The sequence below is a fragment of the Lolium rigidum genome, chromosome 3 (assembly GCF_022539505.1).
Source record: "Lolium rigidum isolate FL_2022 chromosome 3, APGP_CSIRO_Lrig_0.1, whole genome shotgun sequence".
NCBI classification, from domain to species: Eukaryota; Viridiplantae; Streptophyta; class Magnoliopsida; order Poales; family Poaceae; genus Lolium; species Lolium rigidum.
This window is the reverse complement of record NC_061510.1, coordinates 44,439,087-44,461,578: the sequence shown is the minus strand read 5'-3', so window position 1 is coordinate 44,461,578 and position 22,492 is coordinate 44,439,087. Positions and strand designations below refer to the sequence as shown.

The following is a 22,492-nucleotide window of genomic DNA, read 5'->3' as shown; positions in this document are numbered from 1 at the left end:
GATTACGGGGCGGGCTTTCGCCCCCTACTTGTGCGGGGTGGGAGCGGGAATAGAGGGCCAAACCAGTATCCCACCTCCACTGCGCGCGAATGGTTTCAGCGAAACCCAACCACCGCCGCCGCTCGATCTCCTCCGCCCCGCCCTTCCCGGCAACGTCGCGGCTGGATCCCGCTGCCATGGATCCTCCGCAAGGGCCACCTTCCGCCGGCGGTGCATCTCCAACGGCCGCGGTGGTTGATGTCCCCGTCGGATGTCCGCCCAATGCCGGCGACGTGTCGGCCATGATCTCCGCCACCATCCCGTCGAAGAGGAAGAGGATTCCGAAGCAATTCTTCGAAGCCCCTTCGGGGGCCGCAGCTCCGCCGGCCGCAGTCCCGCCGGCTGCCAAGAAAGGGGGCAGGATGAAGACGAAGGCGGCCGGGCCGAGGGTGCTCCGCAGCCCAAGGTGAAGACAAAGCAGGTCAGCCGATCGGCCTCGCGCCTCCACCGTCTTCCAAGGCCATGGCCCCTCCTCCCTCCGTTCTGTCCGATGTGATGCCCGCGCTGCCGCCACCCACCATGGACGTAGACAAGGTGTTCGATGTTGAGTCCACAATATCGTACATAGACATGCTCAATGAATCACGGTGGATTTGGACGCCGGCATCGATGCGTTCGATGGGGAGTGCAACGTCGAAGAGATTGATGATGAGGAGGAGGATGAGGGTGACGAGGAGGAGGGCAACATTGCTTTTCCATTCTTCAACATCTTGCTAAGTGGAAGTTGAGGGACAACGAACCAAAGTGCAAGAAGGAGGCACTGCTCACCATGGATGATGAAGCGGAGGACATGAGTGCGAGAAACACCGGCAAGCCCGAGGGCAACAAGAAAACCAAGGAGAGGGTGAAGGTGGAAGGCGAAGCAGCTAGCTTCCGGGAGAAGTTGGATCAACTCATGAAGTCCAAGGAGGCATTGACGATGAAGACATTGGAGACCAAGCTCCTCATCACCGAGAAGAAGAAGGAGGTCAAGCTTGCCAAGGTGGAAGCAAGGCGGGAAGATGCCAAGTTGAAGGCCGAGCTTGACTTGAGGATGATCGCACTCAAAGAAGCCAAGGCCATGAAGGACCTCTTGGCCGAGGAGAGGGATATCATGATGATGCGCACCGACGGCATGGACGAGGATCGGCTGGCGTGGTGGAAGGAGACCAATGCGGACATCATGGTGAGGAAGAAGGCTGCGAGTGAAGCTCGTGCTGGAAGTGCTCAAGGTGAGTCTCCGGCGAGTGGTGGCGCCGCTGGCGATGGACTCGTTGATGGTTGATCATATTTGGGAACTTCCGTGGCTTGAACATTGCCTATGTTCGCGTTGTGATGTTAAAAACTATGAATTATGCATCACATATTTTGGATGTGCTATGTTTGATCTGAAATTGTTGTGCAAATTGTTGTCTAAAACCCTGTTTTGAGGGATCAAAAACTCGGACGAGCTAGCAGAAAGAGGCGAAAATATACGGAACCTGTTAAACATGCTCTAAGCCCAATCGAGATTTATGGAGCCACATACTGAGAAGTATTTGCACCCTTTTCTCGCATCGACGGCAGCGGGTATGCTTTTAGAAAATTAAAACAGAACCATCTCTAGCTATTATTTTGATCGGCCGGTGGTAAACATTTTGGATGCAGGGATACACCAAAGAGACGGATTCATAGGAAACTACGCTCCTCTTTTCCTGCCGTGACAAAACCATGAAACAAGTGTCAAAACTGGCGGAAATGGTGAATGGAACATGGGTACGCGCGCACCCGTTTACGTAAAGTTCAAAATAATGCTATTTAAAAGTTTCAAAAAAGTGTGAAGTAAAATTTTGCATGTATATACTATGTTGATACTTACTTGTGTGTGTTTTCACGGAAAAATACCATTGTATGTGACCTACACAAAAATGACAAAATGCAAATTCCTATTCCTGTGAATAGTACAATTCATGTTCACTATTCTCATTTGGACATTTTGTCATTTTTATGCAGGCCACACACAATGGTATTTTTTCGTGAAAACTTACACGAGTAAGTATCAACATAATATGTACATGCAAAAATTTACTTCACATTTTTTTGAAAATTTTTAAATAACATTTTTTGAACTTTTCGTAAACGGGTGCGCGCGCACCCGGGTTCCAAACGTCCGGGTCGCAAAACTGGGGCTAATTAAATAATCCCCTCCGTTTCTGCTCTTCTTCCACAGCAACGAAACCCTGCAAACTCCTCCAAAATGGAAGGCCACGGACGGACTGCGACGGTGGCAGCGGTGCTAGGCGACGACGACCTCCTCCGCGAGATCCTCCTCCTCCTCGGCTTTCCCAACCACCTCGTCCGCGCCGCCCTCGTCTCCAAGCGGTGGCTTCTCCAGGCCTCCGAGCCGGCCTTCCTCCGCAGCTTCAGCGACCGCCACCCACCCCGACTCCTCGGCTTCTGCATCGACTACCCCGGCAGGTGTCAGTTGGTGCAGCTCCCGCAGACCCCGGAGCTCGCCGCTATCTCACGCCGCGCGGCCTCCTCCTGCGCCGACGTCTTCGCCCGCAGACACCAGAGTATCACGCACTGCCGGAACGGCCGCCTCATCACCAAGTTCTTCGAAGACGACAGATTCAGGTACTCCATCCTGTCGCCGCTGCTCGAAGAGTCCGAGTCGGTGCTCCCGCCAACCCCGCTGCCGCACAATGGCCGAGACGGGGGCTACCGTTGCATTTCCCTACCCGAGGATGGCGGCCGAGACGGCATCACCTTGCTGCGTCTCTGGAGCGACGGGCGGAAAGTCTCCGTGGAAGTGTGCGTCCTCGGATCCGGCGGATGGGGCGCCCCTACCACCGCCGAGACAGAGATACAGCCTCCCTATCCCGAACCCTACTTCGAAAATATGTCGCCTCCCATCCACGGCAAGATATTCATGGCGACCTCCGTCGGGTACACCCTGGGGCTGGATTTGGCGACAGCACGCTTCTTCATCCTTGACCACCCAGATGGAGTCGGGGGCAACTTCAAGCTCTCATTTGCGGATTCGGACCTCTATCTTGTCAGCGCACAATGGTTTCAGCTTAGTGTGTGGCTCCATAAGGTTACCGGCGACGACGATGGCTCAGGTGGTTGGCTCCTGGTGGACACGTTTTGTGTCCAGGAGGAATGCACACGAGTTGTGTGCAGCAGGAGGGTCTGTGCTGGTGGAGATTTCGTCAACGTTGCTGCAGTTGGGGATAATGCAGAGTTCGTGTTCTTGAATCATCCAGCAAGCGCTAATGTCATTTATGTTCATCTCAGGAGAAGGGTGGTTGAGCTGGCGTATGATCACCTTCGTTTTGGTTATTCGGCTTTCCGCTATACCGATATCTTTCCTCTTATGTTGAGCTGGCCTCCTATCTTCCCGGGCCTGAATGCAGGACATGATCAACAGGAATGATCCCACTATGTTCAATCTTTGTAATACGTTTACTCGCCTACTGCTGGGTGTAAAAACTCTGTTTCTTCGGTTATGTGATGGAAATGGATGAGAAATCAAAATTACTATGATGGGTTCAGTTGCAGCTCTATATATGGCTAACTAATGTGTTTTTATGCTGTGTGTCCCTCGTATTAGGTTGAACCCTCTTAGTACCTGGTGTATCTGTCAATGCTATCCAAACAGTAGTTATCATTCTCTATGCTATTGGGTTCTCCGCATTTACTTGTTAGTCGTTACGAAGTTGGTTGACAAAATAATCAGCTTAGGAATGCAAATGGGTCACAAGCGTAGAGCACTAGATGCTGCCATTATGTAACTGGAATCTTTAGAACCTCTGTTCATTTCACAAAAAAAGACTTTAAGTTCACGACGTTGTATAGCAAGAGATCCGGCTGAACCGGCCTGAATCTTGCGAGACTGTATGTATAAGACATTGCTTGAACGGAGATTCGTCAGTAATTACTATGTTCTGTACGGGGGAGCACTGAAAGACTCAAACGATTGTAGAAGGAGTGCATGTGAGATGTTCAGTATGTTATGGGCGCTCACTGACATATGTTACAGTTTCTTGTGGATTTTTTTTCAATGCATAGCTGAACCAGTGGCGGAGCCACACTTGGGCTGTGTAGTCAAATGACTACACAGTTCTTAAACAATACAAGCTAAATGTATGTAAAAAATAATTAAAATTTTACATAAATACATGTATTTGACTACACAACATTAAGCTGACAACACTGTGTTGTTGTCCTGGCTCCGCCACTGAGCTGAACAAGATAAATGCGGTTATCTGAAACAATACTGTTTAACACTATTTACTATGCAGATCAGCACACAAATGCTTGATTAACTACCAAGTAGATCATTTTTCTCTTAAAGAATTGCAGATTCATGTTTATCCCCTCATGTACACATGATATTTCTTTTGAAATTTTTGGAAACTTGTAAACGGATCACTGGAATTTGTTAGCCAAAAGCACTTTGCTGTGCAGTAACCGTTCCTTGCTGGATATATGTGATGACCCTGCTGATTTTTTTCTTTGGGTCACCACCCTGCCGAACTGTCATATAGTAATGCGATAAACTTGTATTATTCATTTATTCTATCCTTCTAGGAGCATGATATGCCTGGATAGAGAAAATAGCTAATAATATTGCACATCAACAAGATTCTACCAGAAGCTATGTTTCTTTTGATGATGTAATGGAAATGGATGAGAAAACAAATTACCGTAATGGGTTTTTGCATCCTCTAACCCAGGTATGCCATTTAACTGGGTTTGGTTTTTCTTAGTTAGTCTTTGCAGGTATTTGCTATCAAGTTGGTTAACATATAAGAAGCTTTGGAAGTGCAATTGTGTAACTGTCGTAGAACACATACGTGCCAGTCATGTAACTTGGATCTTAAGAACCTCTTTTTGTTTCACTAAAAAGATTGAAGTTTCCAGCAGAGTGTATACCAGGACATCCAACAGAATTGTGCTGAATGTTATAAGATTGATTAGTGTGTATCAAATATTGCCTATATGGAAGATTTGTCAGAAATGAAGATTTTCTGGTAATATTCAATAGTGCAAAGAACTTTGAAAGATAACCTGTTATTTATGCTAAATTGCCAATGCAGCAAATTTTGCTCAATATGTTCATGCTCCGTCCATCCCTAAATAATTGAAGTTATAGGTTTGTTCTAAGTTAACTTAATTTAAGTTTGACCAGGGCTATAGAAAATTATATCAACACACCAGTTCAGTTTCATTAGATTCATCATAATATATATTTTCATACTATATAGATTTGATGTTGTTGATATTAGCACATTTTTCTGTAAACTCTACCAAAGTAAGAGAAGTTTGACTTAGGAAAAACCTAGAACTTTAATTATTTAGAAACCGAGTGAGTAATGCTAAAGCAAGCAAACCTCATTGTCAAAGGGAATTAAAATTCCATAATAACGATTAATTTTGGTTGTGTAGTGGGAGAAATATGAAAGTAGGGCTTGTCTTCAAGCGATGAAGATTGGGCCAGTGTTCCATAATCTTTTTAGATATTCAGTTATGGGTGGCTTCATCGTAATTAATGTACTTGGTGATGTTATTTGATACTTCTGATATTACTTTCATTCATGATTATATATGCAGTGTTCAGCAATTTCGACACGCACAAGGGCTTCAATCGTGTCTACCTTGAGGTTTGGAAGCGGATCTCTAAGCAAAAGGCTCGAGCACACCTAATTAAGTAACTATGTATAGTTTTTATGGAAAATGGAAGCTTGACAGTGATATTTCTGTTGGAGATATGCCCAAGAGGCAATAATAAATTGGTTATTATATATCTTTGTGTTTATGATAAATGTTTATATACCATGCTATAATTGTATTAACCGAAACATTGATACATGTGTGTTATGTAAACAACAAGAAGTCCCTAGTGAGCCTCTTGTATAACTAGCTTGTTGATTAATAGATGATCATTGTTTCGTGATCATGAGCATTGGATGTTATTAATGACAAGGTTATATCATTATGTGAATGATGTAATGGACACACCCAATTAAGCGTAGCATAAGATCACGTCATTAAGTTCATTTGCTATAAGCTTTCGATACATAGTTACCAAGTCCTTTCGACCATGAGATCATATAAATCAGTTATACCGGAAGGGTACTTTGATTACATCAAACGCCACTTGCGTAAATGGGTGGTTATAAAGGTGGGATTAGGTATCCGGAAAGTATGAGCTTGAGGCATATGGATCAACAGTGGGATTTGTCCATCCCGATGACGGATAGATATACTCTGGGCCCTCTCGGTGGAATGTCGTCTAAATGGCTTGCAAGCATATGAATGGTTCATAAGAGACCACATACAACGGTATGAGTAAAGAGTACTTGTCAGGAGACGAGGTTGAACAAGGTATCGTGATACCGATGATCAAACCTCGGACAAGTAATATATCGTGAGACAAAGGGAATCGGTATCGTATGTAAATGGTTCATTCGATCACTAAGTCATCGTTGAATATGTGGGAGCCATTATGGATCTCCAGATCCCGCTATTGGTTATTGGTCGGAGAGAAGTCTCAACCATGTCTACATAGTTCGCGAACCGTAGGGTGACACACTTAAGGTTTGATGTCGTTTGAGTAGATATGGAATTTGGAAATGGAGTTCGAAGTTTTGTTCGGAGTCTCGGATGGGATGCAGGACATCACGAGAAGTTCCGGAATGGTCCGGAGAATAAGATTCATATATAGGAAGTCATATTCCATGTTTTGGAAATGATCCGGTGCATTTATGGAAGGTTCTAGAAGGTTCTAGAAAAGTCCGGAAGAAACGCACTATGGAAGGTGGAGTCCCGGAGGGACTCCACAACCCTGGCCGGCCAAACCCTAAGGGAGGAGTCCCAGGTGGGCTCCACCTAAGGTGGCCGGCCACCCCACCTCAAGGAAAGGTGGGAGTCCCACCTTGAGTAGGACTCCCCCCTTAAGTAGGTTTCCCACCAAAGGTAGGTTTGGTGTTGGGGTCTTATTCGAAGACTTGGGAGACAAGCCTTGGGGCTTCCACCTATAAATAGAGGGGCAAGGGGAGGGGGCCGGCCAACTCAAGCCCCATAGTTGGCCGCACCCTTGAGGCCGGCGTCCCAAACCCTAGCCTCTCCCCAAACCCTAGCCGCCTCCTCCTCCACCGCAACTCCCGCATACGCTTAGGCGAAGCCCTGCCGGAGTTCTCCACCACCACCGCCACCACGCCGTCGTGCTGCCGGGATTCCAAGGAGGATCTACTACTTCCGCTGCCCGCTGGAACGGGGAGAAGGACGTCGTCTTCATCAACACCGAACGTGTGACCGAGTACGGAGGTGTTGCCCGATTGTGGCACCGTCGAGATCAAGATCTTATACGCGCTTTTGCAAGCGGCAAGTGATCGTCTACATCCACCCCGAGATCTAATCTCGTTAAGCTTTGCGAATCTTCGAGGGTTAGTCTCATCATCTCCTCGTTGCTACCGTCTACTAGATTAGATCTTGGCTTGGTTTTCGTTCTTGCGGTAGGAAATTTTTGTTTTCTATGCTACGAATCCCATCAGTGGTATCAGAGCCGTGTCTATGCATAGATTGGTTGCACGAGTAGAACACAATTGTTTTGTGGGCGTTGATGCTTTTGTTGTCTTTAGTTCGTGTACTTTGCATCTTGCGGCATAATGGGATGAAGCGGCTCGGGCTAACTTTACATGACCGCGTTCATGAGACTTGCCCCACGTTCGACATGCAACTTGTATTGCATAAGTGGCTTTGCGGGTGTCTGTCTCTCCCACTATAGTGAAGATCCAATTTACTCTTTCTATTGACAACATTAGTATCACCGTTGTGGTTCATGTTCGTAGGTAGATTGGATCTTATGCGAAAACCCTAAACCACGTAAAATATGCAAACCAATTAGAGGCGTCTAACTTGTTTTTGCAGGGTTTGGTGATGTGATATGGCCATAATGTGATGATGAATATGTATGAGATGATCATTATTGTATTGTGGCAACCGGCGGGAGCCTTATGGTTGTCTTTAAATTTCATGTTGAGTAGTATTTCAAAGTAGTTGTAATAGTTGCTACATGGAGGACAATCATGAAGACGGCGCCATTGACCTTGGTGCTATGCCGACGATGATGGAGATCATGCCCGTTGATGATGGAGGATCATGTCCGTGCTTTGGAGATGAAGATCAAAGGCGCAAAGACAAAAGGGCCATATCATATCACATATGAATTGCATGAGATGTTAATCCTTTTTATGCATCTTATATTGCTTAGATCGCGACGGTAGCATTATAAGATGATCCCTCTCTCTAAATATCAAGATAATAAAGTGTTCATCCTTAGTATGCACCGTTGCTAAGACTTGTCGTTTCGAAGCATCTCGTGATGATCGGGTGTGATAGATTCTACATGTGCATACAACGGGTACAAGCCAATATTTGTACACGCGGGTACTAAGGTTGCCTTGACGAGCCTAGCATGTACAGACATGGTCTCGGAACACGGAATACCGAAAGGTAGAGCATGAGTCATATGATTGATATGATGAACACTTGGGTGTTCGCCATTGAAATTACATCTTGTTCGTGATGATCGGGCTTGGTGTGGTGGATTTGGTTCGTGTGATCACTAAGACAATGCGAGGGATATTGTTTTGAGTGGGAGTTCACCTAGTTTTTAATTTTGTTAAATTAAAATTTGAACTCAATTTGTCATAAACCTAGTCTAAACTATTGCAAATAATTGTTGTAGATCATGGCGTCCCCATCAATCAATTTTAACCAGTTCCTAGAGAAAGAAAAGCTTAAAAGCAATGGTAGCAACTTCACCGACTGGTTCCGTCATGTGAGGATCTTCCTCAATGGCGGAAATCTGCAATATGTGCTTGATGCACCGCTAGGTTCCACACCACCTCCTCTAGTATCTGAGGAAGAAAAGAATGTTTTCGAAGCTCGGGCTAAAGTGTACTCTCAAGTTCAGTGTGCCATCCTATGCAGCCTAGAGGCAGAGCTCCAAAAGCGTTTTGAGCACCACGACCCTTGTGATATGATGCGTGAGCTCAAAGTTATCTTTGAAACTCATGCGGCCGTGGAGAGCTATGAGGCCTCGAAGCAGTTCTTCGGCTGCATGATGGAAGAGGGCAGCTCCGTTAGTGAGCACATGTTCGCTATGTCCGGACATGCGAGGAAGCTCAGTGACTTGGGGATTGTGATCCCTAACCAGCTGGGTATTCATCGTGTTCTCCAATCACTGCCACCAAGTTACAAGAACTTCGTGATGAACTATAATATGCAGAACATGAACAAGGAGTTACCTGAACTCTTCTCCATGCTGAAATCTGCTGAGGTTGAGATACAGAAAGAGCACCAAGTGTTGATGGTCAATAAGACCACCAAGTTCAAGAAACAGGGCAAACCTAAGAAGGACCTCAAGAAGGGTGGCAAGAAAGCTGCCGCTCATCCTGAGAAGCCTAAGGGTGGCCCTAAACCTGATACTGACTGCTATTACTGCAATGGGAAGGGGCACTGGAAGCGGAATTGCTCCAAGTATCTGGCTGGTCTGAAGAGCGGCCTTGTCAAGAAGAAGAAAGGTATATCTGATATACATGTTATAGATGTTTATCTCACTGGTTCTCGTACTAGTGCCTGGGTATTTGATACTTGGTTCGGTTGCTCACATTTGTAACTCGAAACAGGAACTACGGAATAAACGAAGCCTAGCGAGGGATGAAGTAACGATGCGCGTTGGAAATGGATCCAAGGTCGATGTGATCGCTGTCGGCACGCTTCCTCTACATCTACCATCGGGATTAGTTTTAAACCTTAATAATTGTTATTTGGTGCCTGCGTTGAGCATGAACATTATATCTGGATCTTGTTTAATGCAAGACGGTTATTCATTCAAGTCTGAGAATAATGGTTGTTCTATTTTTATGAATAATATCTTTTATGGTCATGTGCCTGAGAAGAATGGTTTATTTCTATTAAATCTCGATAGTAGCGATACACATGTTCATAACATTGATGCTAAGCGAATTAAATTGAATGATAATTCTACTTATATGTGGCACTGTCGTCTTGGTCATATTGGAGTGAAACGCATGAAGAAACTCCATGCAGATGGACTACTTGAGTTACTTGACTTTCAGTCACTTGACAGATGCGAAGCATGTCTAATGGGAAAAATGACTAAGACTCCATTCTCTGGTATTATGGAGCGAGCTACAGACTTATTGGAAATCATTCATACCGATGTGTGCGGACCAATGAGTGTAGCTTCGCGCGGTGGTTATCGTTATGTTCTAACCTTCACAGATGATCTGAGTAGATATGGGTATATCTATTTCATGAAACATAAATCCGAGACTTTCCAAAAGTTCAAGGAATTCCAAAGTGAAGTAAAAAATCAACGTAACAAGAAGATCAAGTTTCTGCGTTCTGATCGCGGAGGCGAATATCTGAGTTATGAGTTTGGCATGCATTTAAAGAAATGCGGAATACTTTCACGATTGACACCGCCGGGAACACCACAGCGCAATGGTGTGTCCGAACGTCGTAATCGAACTCTCTTAGATATGGTTCGTTCTATGATGTCTCTTACTGATTTGCCGTTATCATTTTGGGGTTATGCGTTAGAGACAGCTGCATTCACTTTAAATAGGGCACCATCGAAATCCGTTGCAACGACACCGTATGAATTATGGTTTAATAAGAAACCTAAGCTGTCGTTCCTTAAAGTTTGGGGTTGCGAAGCCTATGTAAAAAAGTTACAACCGGACAAGCTAGAACCCAAAGCGGAGAAATGCGTCTTCATAGGATACCCTAAGGAAACTATAGGGTATACTTTCTATCACGAGATCCGAAGGCAAAATCTTTGTTGCTAAGAACGGAACCTTTCTTGAGAAAGAAGTTCTCACTAAAGAAGTGATCTGGAAGAAAAGTAGAACTCGACGAGGTTGCTGAACCTTCTCTCGTTGATCGAGTAGCGCAGATGCCGGAAGATGTTCCTGTGCCGCCCGCACCGTAATGAGAGGAAGCTAATGATAAAGATCATGAAACTTCGAGCGAGGTAGCTGCTGAACCTCGTAGGTCGACAAGGGAGCGTACCACTCTCGATTGGTATGATCCTTGTCTAAATCTCATGATTGTGGACAACAATGATGAGGACCCTGCGACGTATGAAGAAGCGATGATGAGCCCAGATTCCAACAAATGGCAAGAAGCCATGAAATCCGAAATGGGATCCATGTATGATAACAAAGTATGGACTTTGGTAGATCTACCCGATAGCCGCAAGGCTATTGAGAATAAATGGATCTTCAAGAGAAAAACAGATGCTGACGGTAATGTTACTGTCTATAAAGCTCGACTTGTCGCAAAGGGTTTCCGACAAATTCAAGGTGTTGACTACGATGAGACTTTCTCACCTGTAGCGAAGCTAAAATCTGTGAGGATTTTGTTAGCAATAGCTGCATTTTTCGATTATGAGATTTGGCAGATGGATGTCAAAACGGCGTTCCTTAATGGTGACATTGAGGAAGAGTTGTATATGGTACAACCCAAAGGTTTTGTCGACCCTAAAAATGCTGACATGGTATGCAAACTTCAGCGTTCCATTTATGGACTGAAGCAAGCATCCAGGAGTTGGAACCGACGCTTTGATAAGGTGATCAAAGACTTCGGGTTTATACAGTGCCATGGAGAGGCCTGTATTTACAAGAAAGTGAGTGGGAGCTCTGTAGCATTCCCAATATTATATGTAGATGACATATTATTGATTGGGAATGATATAGAACTATTAAGCAGTGTAAAAGGTTATTTGAATAAGTGTTTTTCAATGAAAGACCTTGGTGAAGCAGCGTACATTTTAGGCATCAAGATTTATCGAGATAGATCAAGACGCCTAATAGGGATTTCACAGAGTACATACCTGGACAAGATTCTAAAGAAGTTTAGAATGGATGAGAGTAAGAAAGGATTCTTACCGATGTTGCCAGGTAAGGTCTTGAGTAAAACTCAAGGTCCGGCTACGGCGAGAAGAAGAGAGAGGATGAATCGGATCCCCTATGCCTCGGCGATAGGCTCTATCATGTATGCCATGCTTGTGTACTAGACCGGATATAGCACATGCTTGTTAGTTTGACTAGCGAGATATCAAAGTGATCCGGGAATGGAACATCTGGACAACGGTCAAGGATATCCTGAAGTACTTGAAAAGAACTAAGGATATGTTTCTTTGTTATGGTGGTGACCAAGAGCTCGTTGTAACAAGTTACACCGATGCAAGTTGGAACAACGATCACGATGACTCTAAGTCTCGGTCCGGGTACGTGTTTATATTGAATGGTGCTTGCGGTAGGCTGGTGCAGCTCCAAGCGGTGCACGATGGCGAAGTCTTCAACGAGAATCGGAATACATAGCGGCTTCGGAGGCTTCATCGGAAGCGGTATGGATGAAGAGGTTCATTGTTGAGCTCGGTGTGGTTCCTAGTGCATTGGACCCACTAGTCATTTATTGTGACAACATGGGTGCCATCGCCAATGCACAAGAACCAAGGTCACACAAGAAGCTAAAGCATATCAAGCTGCGTTTTCATTCGATTCGCGAGTACATCGAAGATGGAGAAGTAAAGATTTGCAAAGTACACACCGATCCGAATGTAGCAGATCCGTTGACTAAAGCTCTCCCTAGGGCAAAGCATGACCAACACCAGAATGCCATGGGTGTTAGGTACCTTACAATGTAATCTAGATTATTGACTCTAGTGCAAGTGGGAGACTGTTGGAGATATGCCCAAAAGGCAATAATAAATTGGTTATTATATATCTTTGTGTTTATGATAAATGTTTATATACCATGCTATAATTGTATTAACCGAAACATTGATACATGTGTGTTATGTAAACAACAAGAAGTCCCTAGTGAGCCTCTTGTATAACTAGCTTGTTGTTTAATAGATGATCATCGTTTCGTGATCATAAGCATTGGATGTTATTAATGACAAGGTTATATCATTATGTGAATGATGTAATGGACACACCCAATTAAGCGTAGCATAAGATCACGTCATTAAGTTCATTTGCTATAAGCTTTCGATACATAGTTACCAAGTCCTTTCGACCATGAGATCATATAAATCGGTTATACCGGAAGGGTACTTTGATTACATCAAACGCCACTTGCGTAAATGGGTGGTTATAAAGGTGGGATTAGGTATCCGGAAAGTATGAGCTTGAGGCATATGGATCAACGGTGGGATTTGTCCATCCCGATGACGGATAGATATACTCTGGGCCCTCTCGGTGGAATGTCGTCTAAATGGCTTGCAAGCATATGAATGGTTCATAAGAGACCACATACCACGGTACGAGTAAAGAGTACTTGTCAGGAGACGAGGTTGAACAAGGTATCGTGATACCGATGATCAAACCTCGGACAAGTAATATATCGTGAGACAAAGGGAATCGGTATCGTATGTAAATGGTTCATTCGATCACTAAGTCATCGTTGAATATGTGGGAGCCATTATGGATCTCCAGATCCCGCTATTGGTTATTGGTCGGAGAGAAGTCTCAACCATGTCTACATAGTTCGCGAGCCGTAGGGTGACACACTTAAGGTTTGATGTCGTTTGAGTAGATATGGAATTTGGAAATGGAGTTCGAAGTTTTGTTCGGAGTCTCGGATGGGATCCGGGACATCACGAGGAGTTCGGAATGGTCCGGAGAATAAGATTCATATATAGGAAGTCATATTCCATGTTTGGAAATGATCCGGTGCATTTATGGAAGGTTCTAGAAGGTTCTAGAAAAGTCCGGAAGAAACGCACTATGGAAGGTGGAGTCCCGGAGGGACTCCACAACCCTGGCCGGCCAAACCCTAAGGGAGTAGTCCCAGGTGGGCTCCACCTAAGGTGGCCGGCCACCCCACCTCAAGGAAAGGTTGGAGTCCCACCTTGAGTAGGACTCGCCCCTTAAGTAGGTTTCCCACCAAAGGTAGGTTTGGTGTTGGGGTCTTATTCGAAGACTTGGGAGACAAGTCTTGGGGCTTCCACCTATAAATAGAGGAGCAAGGGGAGGGCCCCGGCCAACTCAAGCCCCATAGTTGGCCGCACCCTTGAGGCCGGCGCCCCAAACCCTAGCCTCTCCCCAAACCCTAGCCGCCTCCTCCTCCACCGCAACTCCCGCATACGCTTAGGCGAAGCCCTGCCGGAGTTCTCCACCACCACCGCCACCACGCCGTCGTGCTTGCCGGGATTCCAAGGAGGATCTACTACTTCCGCTGCCCGGCCGGAACGAGGGAGAAGGACGTCGTCTTCATCAACACCGAACGTGTGACCGAGTACGGAGGTGCTGCCCGATTGTGGCACCGTCGAGATCAAGATCTTCTACGCGCTTTTGCAAGCGGCAAGTGATCGTCTACATCCACCCCGAGATCTAATCTCGTTAAGCTTTGCGAATCTTCGAGGGTTAGTCTCATCATCTCCTCGTTGCTACCGTCTACTAGATTAGATCTTGGCTTGGTTTTCGTTCTTGCGGTAGGAAAATTTTTGTTTTCTATGCTACGAATCCCATCAATTTCATTGCTTCGACATTCATCAGATGGGTTACTATGATGCTTTGGGGGAATATATCAGCAGAACATGTTCCCCTCCCGCATGGGTTAGATTGAACTTGAAAAAAATGTACTCCTCTTGCCTGAAAGAAAATATATACTACTTCAGCTTCTCATGTTTCTGTTTTATCATGTTGTCTCGCTAATTGTTTTGTGTGCTTACGATTTCCAATATGATGCCTACCTGGCTTCCATTGATGAAAAGGTAAGCATGATTTTTGTATGAGATTTCCTACGTGATACAAGTCAACTTGAATATTTACTTATGCAACATGTTCTGTCTATAGATTAAGAAGAGAACTGTCATCTCTTGATCACAGGGTCCATGGGAAAGGTGGTTAGTTGATCTTGGTATCTGTTTCTTAGCAAGGAAATGTGCCTTTATACAGGAACTTCGTTTATCTCTTAGATTCATCTAGGCATCCTTTCTTTTTAAAGGAGGCGGCTCGTTTCTCTCTCTCTCTCTCTCTCTCTCTCTCTCTCTCTCTCTCTCTCTCTCTCCCCCTCTATTCTCCGTTGCTGATGAGCTTTTAAGTACGTGGATCTTCCACTGTAGCCAGCAAGTCACTCCAAAACTTACGAAATTGAAAGAGGAGTGCCTAATCAACCCATCCACCGAAGGAATTTGATTCCCCTTACTTCCTTTCAGGACCTTGTAACCCTTAGGTCTCCTTCTATGAGGATCCTTATTGAGAGGCTATCGTGAGTTGGTCTTGCATAATCTCATGATGCTATTGGGATTTGGGATTCTCCTATTGAGTTCTGGAGTCGTGCCTCAACCCTGTGTTTAGGTTTGGTAGCTAGCCTACGAGTTCGTGTTGTGTAATCTCGTGATGTTGTTGGGATTCTCCAATTGAGTTGTGGAGTCGTGCCTCAACCATGTGTATATCTTTTGTGGCTGTTCGTAGACCTTTATAGCACCACACCTCTCTAACATAGAAGATCTTCTATTTTGGAAGGACCTATGGGAAACAAATCTCATGTCACTTGTCTCCCCGAAGTCTACATCTTACTTTTACTCTTGTCTCTTAGTTGCAAGTTATTTGTATTTTGTTATTCATCTAGATTATCACCTTGTTAAGAATCTTCCTTTGCATTAAAGCCTAAAACTTGAAAGGATTAAAATTTTGATTAGCTCCTATTCACCCCCTCTTGTCGTTCGTCGCGTACTTTCAAGAAGCACGTACATTGCACCAGGGAAGGTCATCACCGTAGCATCACCACAACCGTTATTGATGTCATCAATGGAGTTGCGAAGTCGCCTATCAAGGAACTAAGCCGGGGAGGAAGCAGACGACAGAGGCGAGCAGTTGCGCGGAGACACTCACCAGAGACCTTATCACATGTATCCAAGTACATGAACTCGACTGACGGGGTTTCGGAGACCTGCTATCCCTGACGACCGTGCATGCAATCGCTAGGATGAGGAAGACTAGAGGATCACATAACAAAAGAAACAGGGCCGCAAGAGAGAGAGACAAATGTGACATGAGACCTCTAGATGTGTTATGTCTCTCTATAGCTTGAGAAGGGAACCGCCGACCTAAACACCACGCGTTGGATGATAGAGACACACGGTGATCACGCATACACGCACGTTGACACGTATGCACCTCACCTCAGTGGTGCAACAATAAAAAACTAGTCTTTCAAAAAACCTGTTTCTAACTCGATTCACGAAACAGGCGTGACGCGTGGTGAACGGAGGTCCTTCCTTTCTCGCTCACTTGGTGAAACTAGAATAACAGTTTTTATAAGCTGATTCAACCCTCTTAACTAGAAATGTGAGACTAAACTTTATTTTCTACAACTCACAAGCTGGAATAATAGATGGGCTTAAAATATTAGAAATTATAGGCTGTACGAGGATCACCATTTTTTTCTCACTGAGCTTCTCAGAAAAAATGTACTACCTATGTTCATAAATAGATGTCTTAGATTTATTAAATTTTGGATGTATATAGACACTATTTAGTGTATAGATACATCTAAATTTAGATAAATATATGACATCTATTTATGGACGGAGAGAGTATCTATACTAGTACTCCCTCCATACCGGTTTACAGAATAATTACATTTTTCGAGAAAAAAATTGACTAACAATTTGGTCAATAAAATATAGGATATATATTACAAAAAAAATACCATTAAAAACCTCTTTGGAATATGAATCTAATGGTATAATTTTTGTGGAATATATCTTATATATTATAGAATAAATTTATAGTCAAGATTTTTTCTCGAAATGCGTAATTGCCCTGTAAACCGGTATGGAGGTAGTACTTGCTGTTAATAAATTTTTTTAGCTTATGTCGTTAATCAATAATAAAGTCGTCGTTATGGCTTTCCTGAAAAAAATGGCCGTCTTGCAAGAAAAAAATTCAACAGAAACCAAAAGAAGCGGCCCACGGTCATGCACGCGTGCGTGGACCACACGCCGCGAATGCCGAGGCCCATATATACAACTCCCCGCGTGCGCCGTTGCCGGAAGGCGCGACGCCTTCCTCCACATACCTCTCCGCCTCTCCGCTCCGCGCGCCACCGCCTCTCGCCTCCTCCCGGCGCGGCGCGACAGCGCGCGGCACTCTCCTTCTCGGCGCCCCGCGGGACGCAAAGTGAGCTCTCCCTCCTCCCTCCTTCCCGATTCGCGTCGCTCCGCCGTTCCGATCCGTCTCACGCACGCGCGCGCCACGGCCGCCGATCCAGCGATTCCGGGGCTACTATCGGACCCCTCGCGTCGCGTGCATCCAGCGGTTGGAATTAGGGTTTGGAGGATTGTGGAAGAGGCACCGCGCGCGAGCGCGTGGGATATAGGAACGCACAGTCGCGCGCGCGCGCGGGGCGGCGATTTTTTTTTGTTTCCGTTGAGCGTTCGTCCCCCCCGAAAATTCTTCTGTAGCTTACCGAACTGAAGTGCGCCGTCCTCAGCGTGGCAGTACCGGTGCCCTGTGCGCGCGCGTGGGGTTTGAGCCGTGGGTTTTGGAACGATCGCGTCACCGATTCGATTTCGCGGCGCGACTTTCCGCCCTTGCTGTCAGTTCTGCTGATCCTGAATGAATGATTGATCTTACATGGATAAGCTTGGCTAGATATACTGTCTACAGGCCGAAGTGAGGTCAATCGCCAGTAGTTTCAGGCAACTGACCCATCATCTTCCAGTCAGCTTATTTATCCTTTGCCGTGAATGACATGTCAACAACTGTTATTGGAAGGTTCATGCATTGTATGTGTTATTTTTCTGTACTCTGTAGGACTGTAACCAGTGCTGAAAAAGCTGGCATTCAATGGCTGCGTGTGGTCAGATCAAATGAGTAGTTTCAGTCTGGTGATACTTAGGATCGAATGCTCAGCAGCAATGTTCTTGATACGACCATAACAGTCATGTTCATGTTGCTGTAATCCACATGCAGTGCGCAATAGTTGTTGACAGGTTTGGCCTCCAGGCTCCAGGTGATGCTTCTGGTAGTACTTGCCGAAGTGTACCACTAGTTGTCTTGGTTCAGTCCAAAATGATACAGGTAGAGTTAGACGGGTTTGCCTAACATCTGGACATCAATCAGGCTTGTTTTTTTTTGTCAGTATTGAAGGTTAGATCAGTACAAGTTCCTTCATTACGCTCCAACGTTATCCAGTTCCTGTCAGGGCCTTGACAGATATGAACCCGTTAATAGCGTTGATGTGTTCTGGGTGATATATAGCTTTCTGTCAGCTGGTACCTACACTGCTCTTTGGGGTGCTGCATCGTGTTTTCTGTGAACAAGCTGGCATTCAATGGCTGTGTACGGTCAGATCAAATGAGTAGTTTCAGTCTTGTGATACTTAGGACCAAATGGTGTTCATGTTACTGTAATCCACACCACATGCAGTGTGCAATAGTCGTTGATAGGTGTTGCTTCTGATGGTAGCAGACAGAGTTTGCCACTAGTTCATTACAGCTTGTGTTGGTTCAGTCCAAAAACGATACATGTAGATTTAGACAGGCTTGCATAACATCTGGACATCAATCAACACCTGGTTTCTTGTCAGTACTGTAGATTAGATCAGTACGTGTTCCTTAATTGTCCTCTAACGTAATCCAGTTCTTGTCAGACTACTGAAACCCGTCACAAATACTAACCCTTTATTAGCTATGATGGTTCTGTGTAATCTATCACTTTCTGTGAGCTGGTACCTCCGATGCTCCTTTTGACACTGCATACTATTTCTTTTTCACGTATGATGCGCCAGAGTACAGCTATATTTCTACTTATTTAGTTGACAACTTTTATCTGTACCAGATTAGCTCTGCAATGTCCATTTTATGGTTGGTGCTTGAAGATGCAACAAATTAATGCCACTATTTAGGACGGTTTATTTCATGAATGTTGATTAGGGAAATCATCGATCTGATTATTTATCCCCATCCAGTGGCAACTCGAACTTTGAGGTTAATTAAATGGATGAAGCTGCGTGCAAATGCTCTTGTGATTTGGTTTAGATAATATTGGAACAGTGCACTCTAGCTAAGCCTGAGTATTTGTCAAATTGGATTGTTTCTCTTCTCTATTTTTCTTTTGCTACTGGACAGATAATTATTAGGGACAGTAGCAGATCATAATTGATTGGTATAAATTGCAGGAGTATTGCATCATTTGCTGTCCAGCTTTTAGGGCATTTCTTTCTATGTTCCCTCCTCAGCAGAACTTTGCACTTTCATTCCTGCCCATTCTTTGGTACCAATTATTTGTATAACCTACAGAAGTTGAACAACTAGTTCACCCCATGTATTGTGAACTGATAGTGTTGGACGCACATGTGGAGGAAATTTCCAAACAAGTTCACTGTTAGAAACAATATGTTTAATAAAATGACAAGGAACTTTGCTGTTGCATGCATAGTTCAGGACATATCATTTTTGTTCGTGAAGATTAATATATAATGCTTAATGTTTGCAGATAGTTCGGAGATGAGATCCAAGGTACATGTGTCTAACAGAAAGTTTTTTTTTTCATAATGCAGGGTCTACCCTGAATCTGCTTTCTGCCGCTGCTAACTGAACACAAGCAACTCTACATGATTAACACTGGTTAACGATTACACAACTCTTATCTACGCTGTAACAACAGCTGGACTTATGTTGTTACATGAAACATTGTAATCATCGAAAGATGGCCTCCATCAAAGTTACATCCTCTACAACCCAGAGTTAAGGTCAGGCTGCCCTACTTTGAAGTATTTTGAGGTACCTCCCACTACTACTACTACTAGTTGCAGGCTACCTTTTCTTCGCAGATCTTGTCTTTACAAAGAGATATTTTTACCTACATTTATGTACATTATATGCTTTACAGAGGCCTTTACATAGCGTGCAGATACTGTCACAACGACATAGGCAGTGATGCCTTTGGAAATATTCTCTGTCCTGGGGCTAGGATTGCTAGGGGATCGTACATGTGTTTCCTCCGTTCAAATGTCTCCCACCTCGCCCCAAAGTGGGCTTTCCACTGCTGCTGCGTAGTGTAGGGTGCTAAATACTGCTTCATCCCAACGTTGGCCTTCTCACAGAAGTCGACTATTTTGTTGTTCAGGTTCACTGCATGTTCGACGCTGCCGTGGCCTGAGAGCGACGGTGCCGAAGACAGGAACCCCACAAGGTAGAAGATTTCTTCATCTGGTATGACTACTGACGTCCTGTTGTCCCACCTGTTAAAAAACCATTCAGTGCGTTGTTAGAACTATTGAGTTACCGACCAGTTGTGATTTACATGAGGCGGTAATTGTTTTGAAGCTACTTACTTTGATCTGTTCACTGGGTAAAGAAGTATGGGGCCATTGTTGCTGTCTTTCAGGATCTTGCCGAAGACTTCGCTCGCAAACTTGTGGATTGTGCTTCTTGGGATTAGAAGGTTCAGCCATGGGTGTGGAACTTCCCAGAGGCCCTGAGCCCTGAGCTTCAGCTCGGAGGAGTGCACCCTGTCCAGGAAATCCAGGTAGGTGACATCGGTGTGGAAAAGAGTCGACTGTATGTATCTTAACCGGGACAGCAGCACACCAACTTCCTGTGAGGACAAGAAACACGACCGATTAATTAAACCACACACAACCTGGGCCTAACGCGTCAACATCTTGATGCAGCGAGAAATAATTAATTCACCTGTTCCATGATGTCGGCCTCATCATCGTTGAAGTTCTTGGTCATCTCTAGGCAGTATAGCACTCTTCCGTCCGACTGGAAGTGGCTCGCCTGGACTGGGTCCTGCGGCTTGAAGGATGTCCTCCAGTTGTTGAGGATGCCCGTCCTGTTGATGGTCACGAACCCTTCGATGTAGTCGAAGGTCTTCTCCGCTGAGATGAGCGCCTCCTGGTCCTCGGTGAAGCTCGCGAAGTCCGAGTAGAGCACCCGTATCCACCTCACCTGTCAATGTGTATCCAGTCAGTGAATACAGCCGAAGAAAATGATCTATGTGTGCATTCAGAAGCTGAGAGCAATGGAATTGGTTATCTGATTAACTTACCATCTTTGGTGCAGGCTGGAGAGCAATCCTGGCTCTGGTGATGATGCCGAACTGGCCCAGGCCGCCGAGAGCGCCGTAGAAGAGGTCAGAGTTCTCCTCGGGCGAGCAGGTGACGACATCTCCTCTTCCTGCATTCCATGTTCATGACAAAGATATGAGCCACTGTAGTTGATTATTACTGGTCTATTGCTAGTTAATCAACGTGCTTGCTTTGCGTGGGGGTTTTGTGTGAGATGAGACCTGTCACAATCTCCAGCTGGTTGACATTGCTGATCTGCGGCCCATGCCGGAACGCCTGGCCGCTGACCCCAGCATTCGACAGCGTGCCGCCGACAGTGAGGTGGAGGTAGTCGGTCCACGACCTGGGCGCCAGCCCGTGCTTGAGAGTCTCATGCAGCACGTTGATCCAGAGCTCTCCTCCGGGGGCGTCCACGTAAGGTGTGGCGGCACCATCGCCGTTGTGCACCTGCATCCTAGCGTCGCCGCCGAGGGACTCCATCTTGACGACGATCCCACCGGCGGTCTGGGACTGGCCGAGGAGCGAGTGGCCGTGGCCGCGTGCAGCCACGGTTAGCGGCGAGCGCTCGCCGAGCTGGAACACGCGCTGCACGGCCGCGGCGATGTCGGACACAGAGCCGGGGTGGAGCACGGCGGCCGGCAGCAGGCTGCAGCGGTTGCCGAAGTCCCGGGCCACGGCGGCCACGTCGTGGAAGCTGAGGTGGCCATGGAGGCGCAGCGCCCCCGGCCCCAGCGGCGCGAGCACGTCGGCGTCCGGCACGTGCATGGTGACCCCGCCGAGAGCGAGGAGGAGCAGCAGCTTGAGATAGCACACCATCGACGCCTTCACCATGGCTCCCTAGCTAACTTTATAGCTCAATTAAGATTAGTTAGCCCAAAGTGTCCACGCAGTTTGGCAGGTTGGTGGATGTCAAGCTGGATGGCCGGGAGAAACTTGCAAGCGAGAACAACCTAGAGTTATCACGGCCAACAGCGAGTGAGTGAGTTCGTTGTTGGAAGCGGGAAGTAGGAGAGAGTGGAAGAGGAGAGTGAAGTTCGTGGGGATGGAGGGAGGAGAAGGAGTGGGAGGGAGATTTAAAGGGAGGGAGAGAGGGAGGCTGGGTGGCGACGCCGACGCAGCCGCAGCCGCAGCAGCAGCACGGGGAGGTAAGTGGCGTGGTCAACCAATCCTGGGCACTGTTTGGTAGAATCCGTAAGACGACCGCCTGCTAGCTCCGTGTTGCTTGCACATTTGGGATGCAGACATCTCCTAGTGGCCACAAAGGTTTCTTTTTACAGCCTGGTCACCTCCCCATAAGCCTAGTACTCCTAGTACATGTATGCATGGGCAGGGTACCATGTGTCGGTTAAACTTAAACCCC

At 45.9% G+C, this 22,492-nt stretch overlaps 2 protein-coding genes across 2 annotated transcripts; one reads left to right on the top strand and one right to left on the bottom strand.

The window, feature by feature from the left end:
• Window positions 1-2,254: 2,254 nt before the first annotated feature.
• Window positions 2,255-3,436, top strand: LOC124694754. The gene has a single exon (XM_047227705.1). The coding sequence runs from the start codon at window positions 2,255-2,257 to the stop codon at window positions 3,434-3,436; it is 1,182 nt and encodes a 393-aa protein (XP_047083661.1).
• Window positions 3,437-20,390: 16,954 nt separating this feature from the next.
• Window positions 20,391-21,992, bottom strand: LOC124701521 (cytokinin dehydrogenase 4-like). Its single transcript, XM_047233599.1, has 4 exons — window positions 21,354-21,992; window positions 21,114-21,241; window positions 20,753-21,013; window positions 20,391-20,657 (listed from the first exon to the last, which is right to left on the bottom strand). The coding sequence occupies exons 1-4, from the start codon at window positions 21,961-21,963 to the stop codon at window positions 20,391-20,393; spliced, it is 1,266 nt and encodes a 421-aa protein (XP_047089555.1). The 5' UTR covers window positions 21,964-21,992.
• Between the last annotated feature and the right edge of the window lie 500 nt (window positions 21,993-22,492).

What these genes read in the sequence shown, in the direction of transcription:
- LOC124694754 (XM_047227705.1), top strand. Translation starts at nt 2,255, where the DNA reads ATGGAAGGCCACGGACGGACTGCGACGGTGGCAGCGGTGCTAGGCGAC.
- LOC124701521 (XM_047233599.1), bottom strand. Translation starts at nt 21,963, where the DNA reads ATGGTGAAGGCGTCGATGGTGTGCTATCTCAAGCTGCTGCTCCTCCTC. An exon ending in CCAGCTGGAGATTGTGACAG is followed by an intron (nt 21,242 to 21,353) that starts GTCTCATCTCAC and finishes CATGGAATGCAG; the next exon opens with GAAGAGGAGATGTCGTCACC. An exon ending in TCCAGCCTGCACCAAAGATG is followed by an intron (nt 21,014 to 21,113) that starts GTAAGTTAATCA and finishes ACACATTGACAG; the next exon opens with GTGAGGTGGATACGGGTGCT.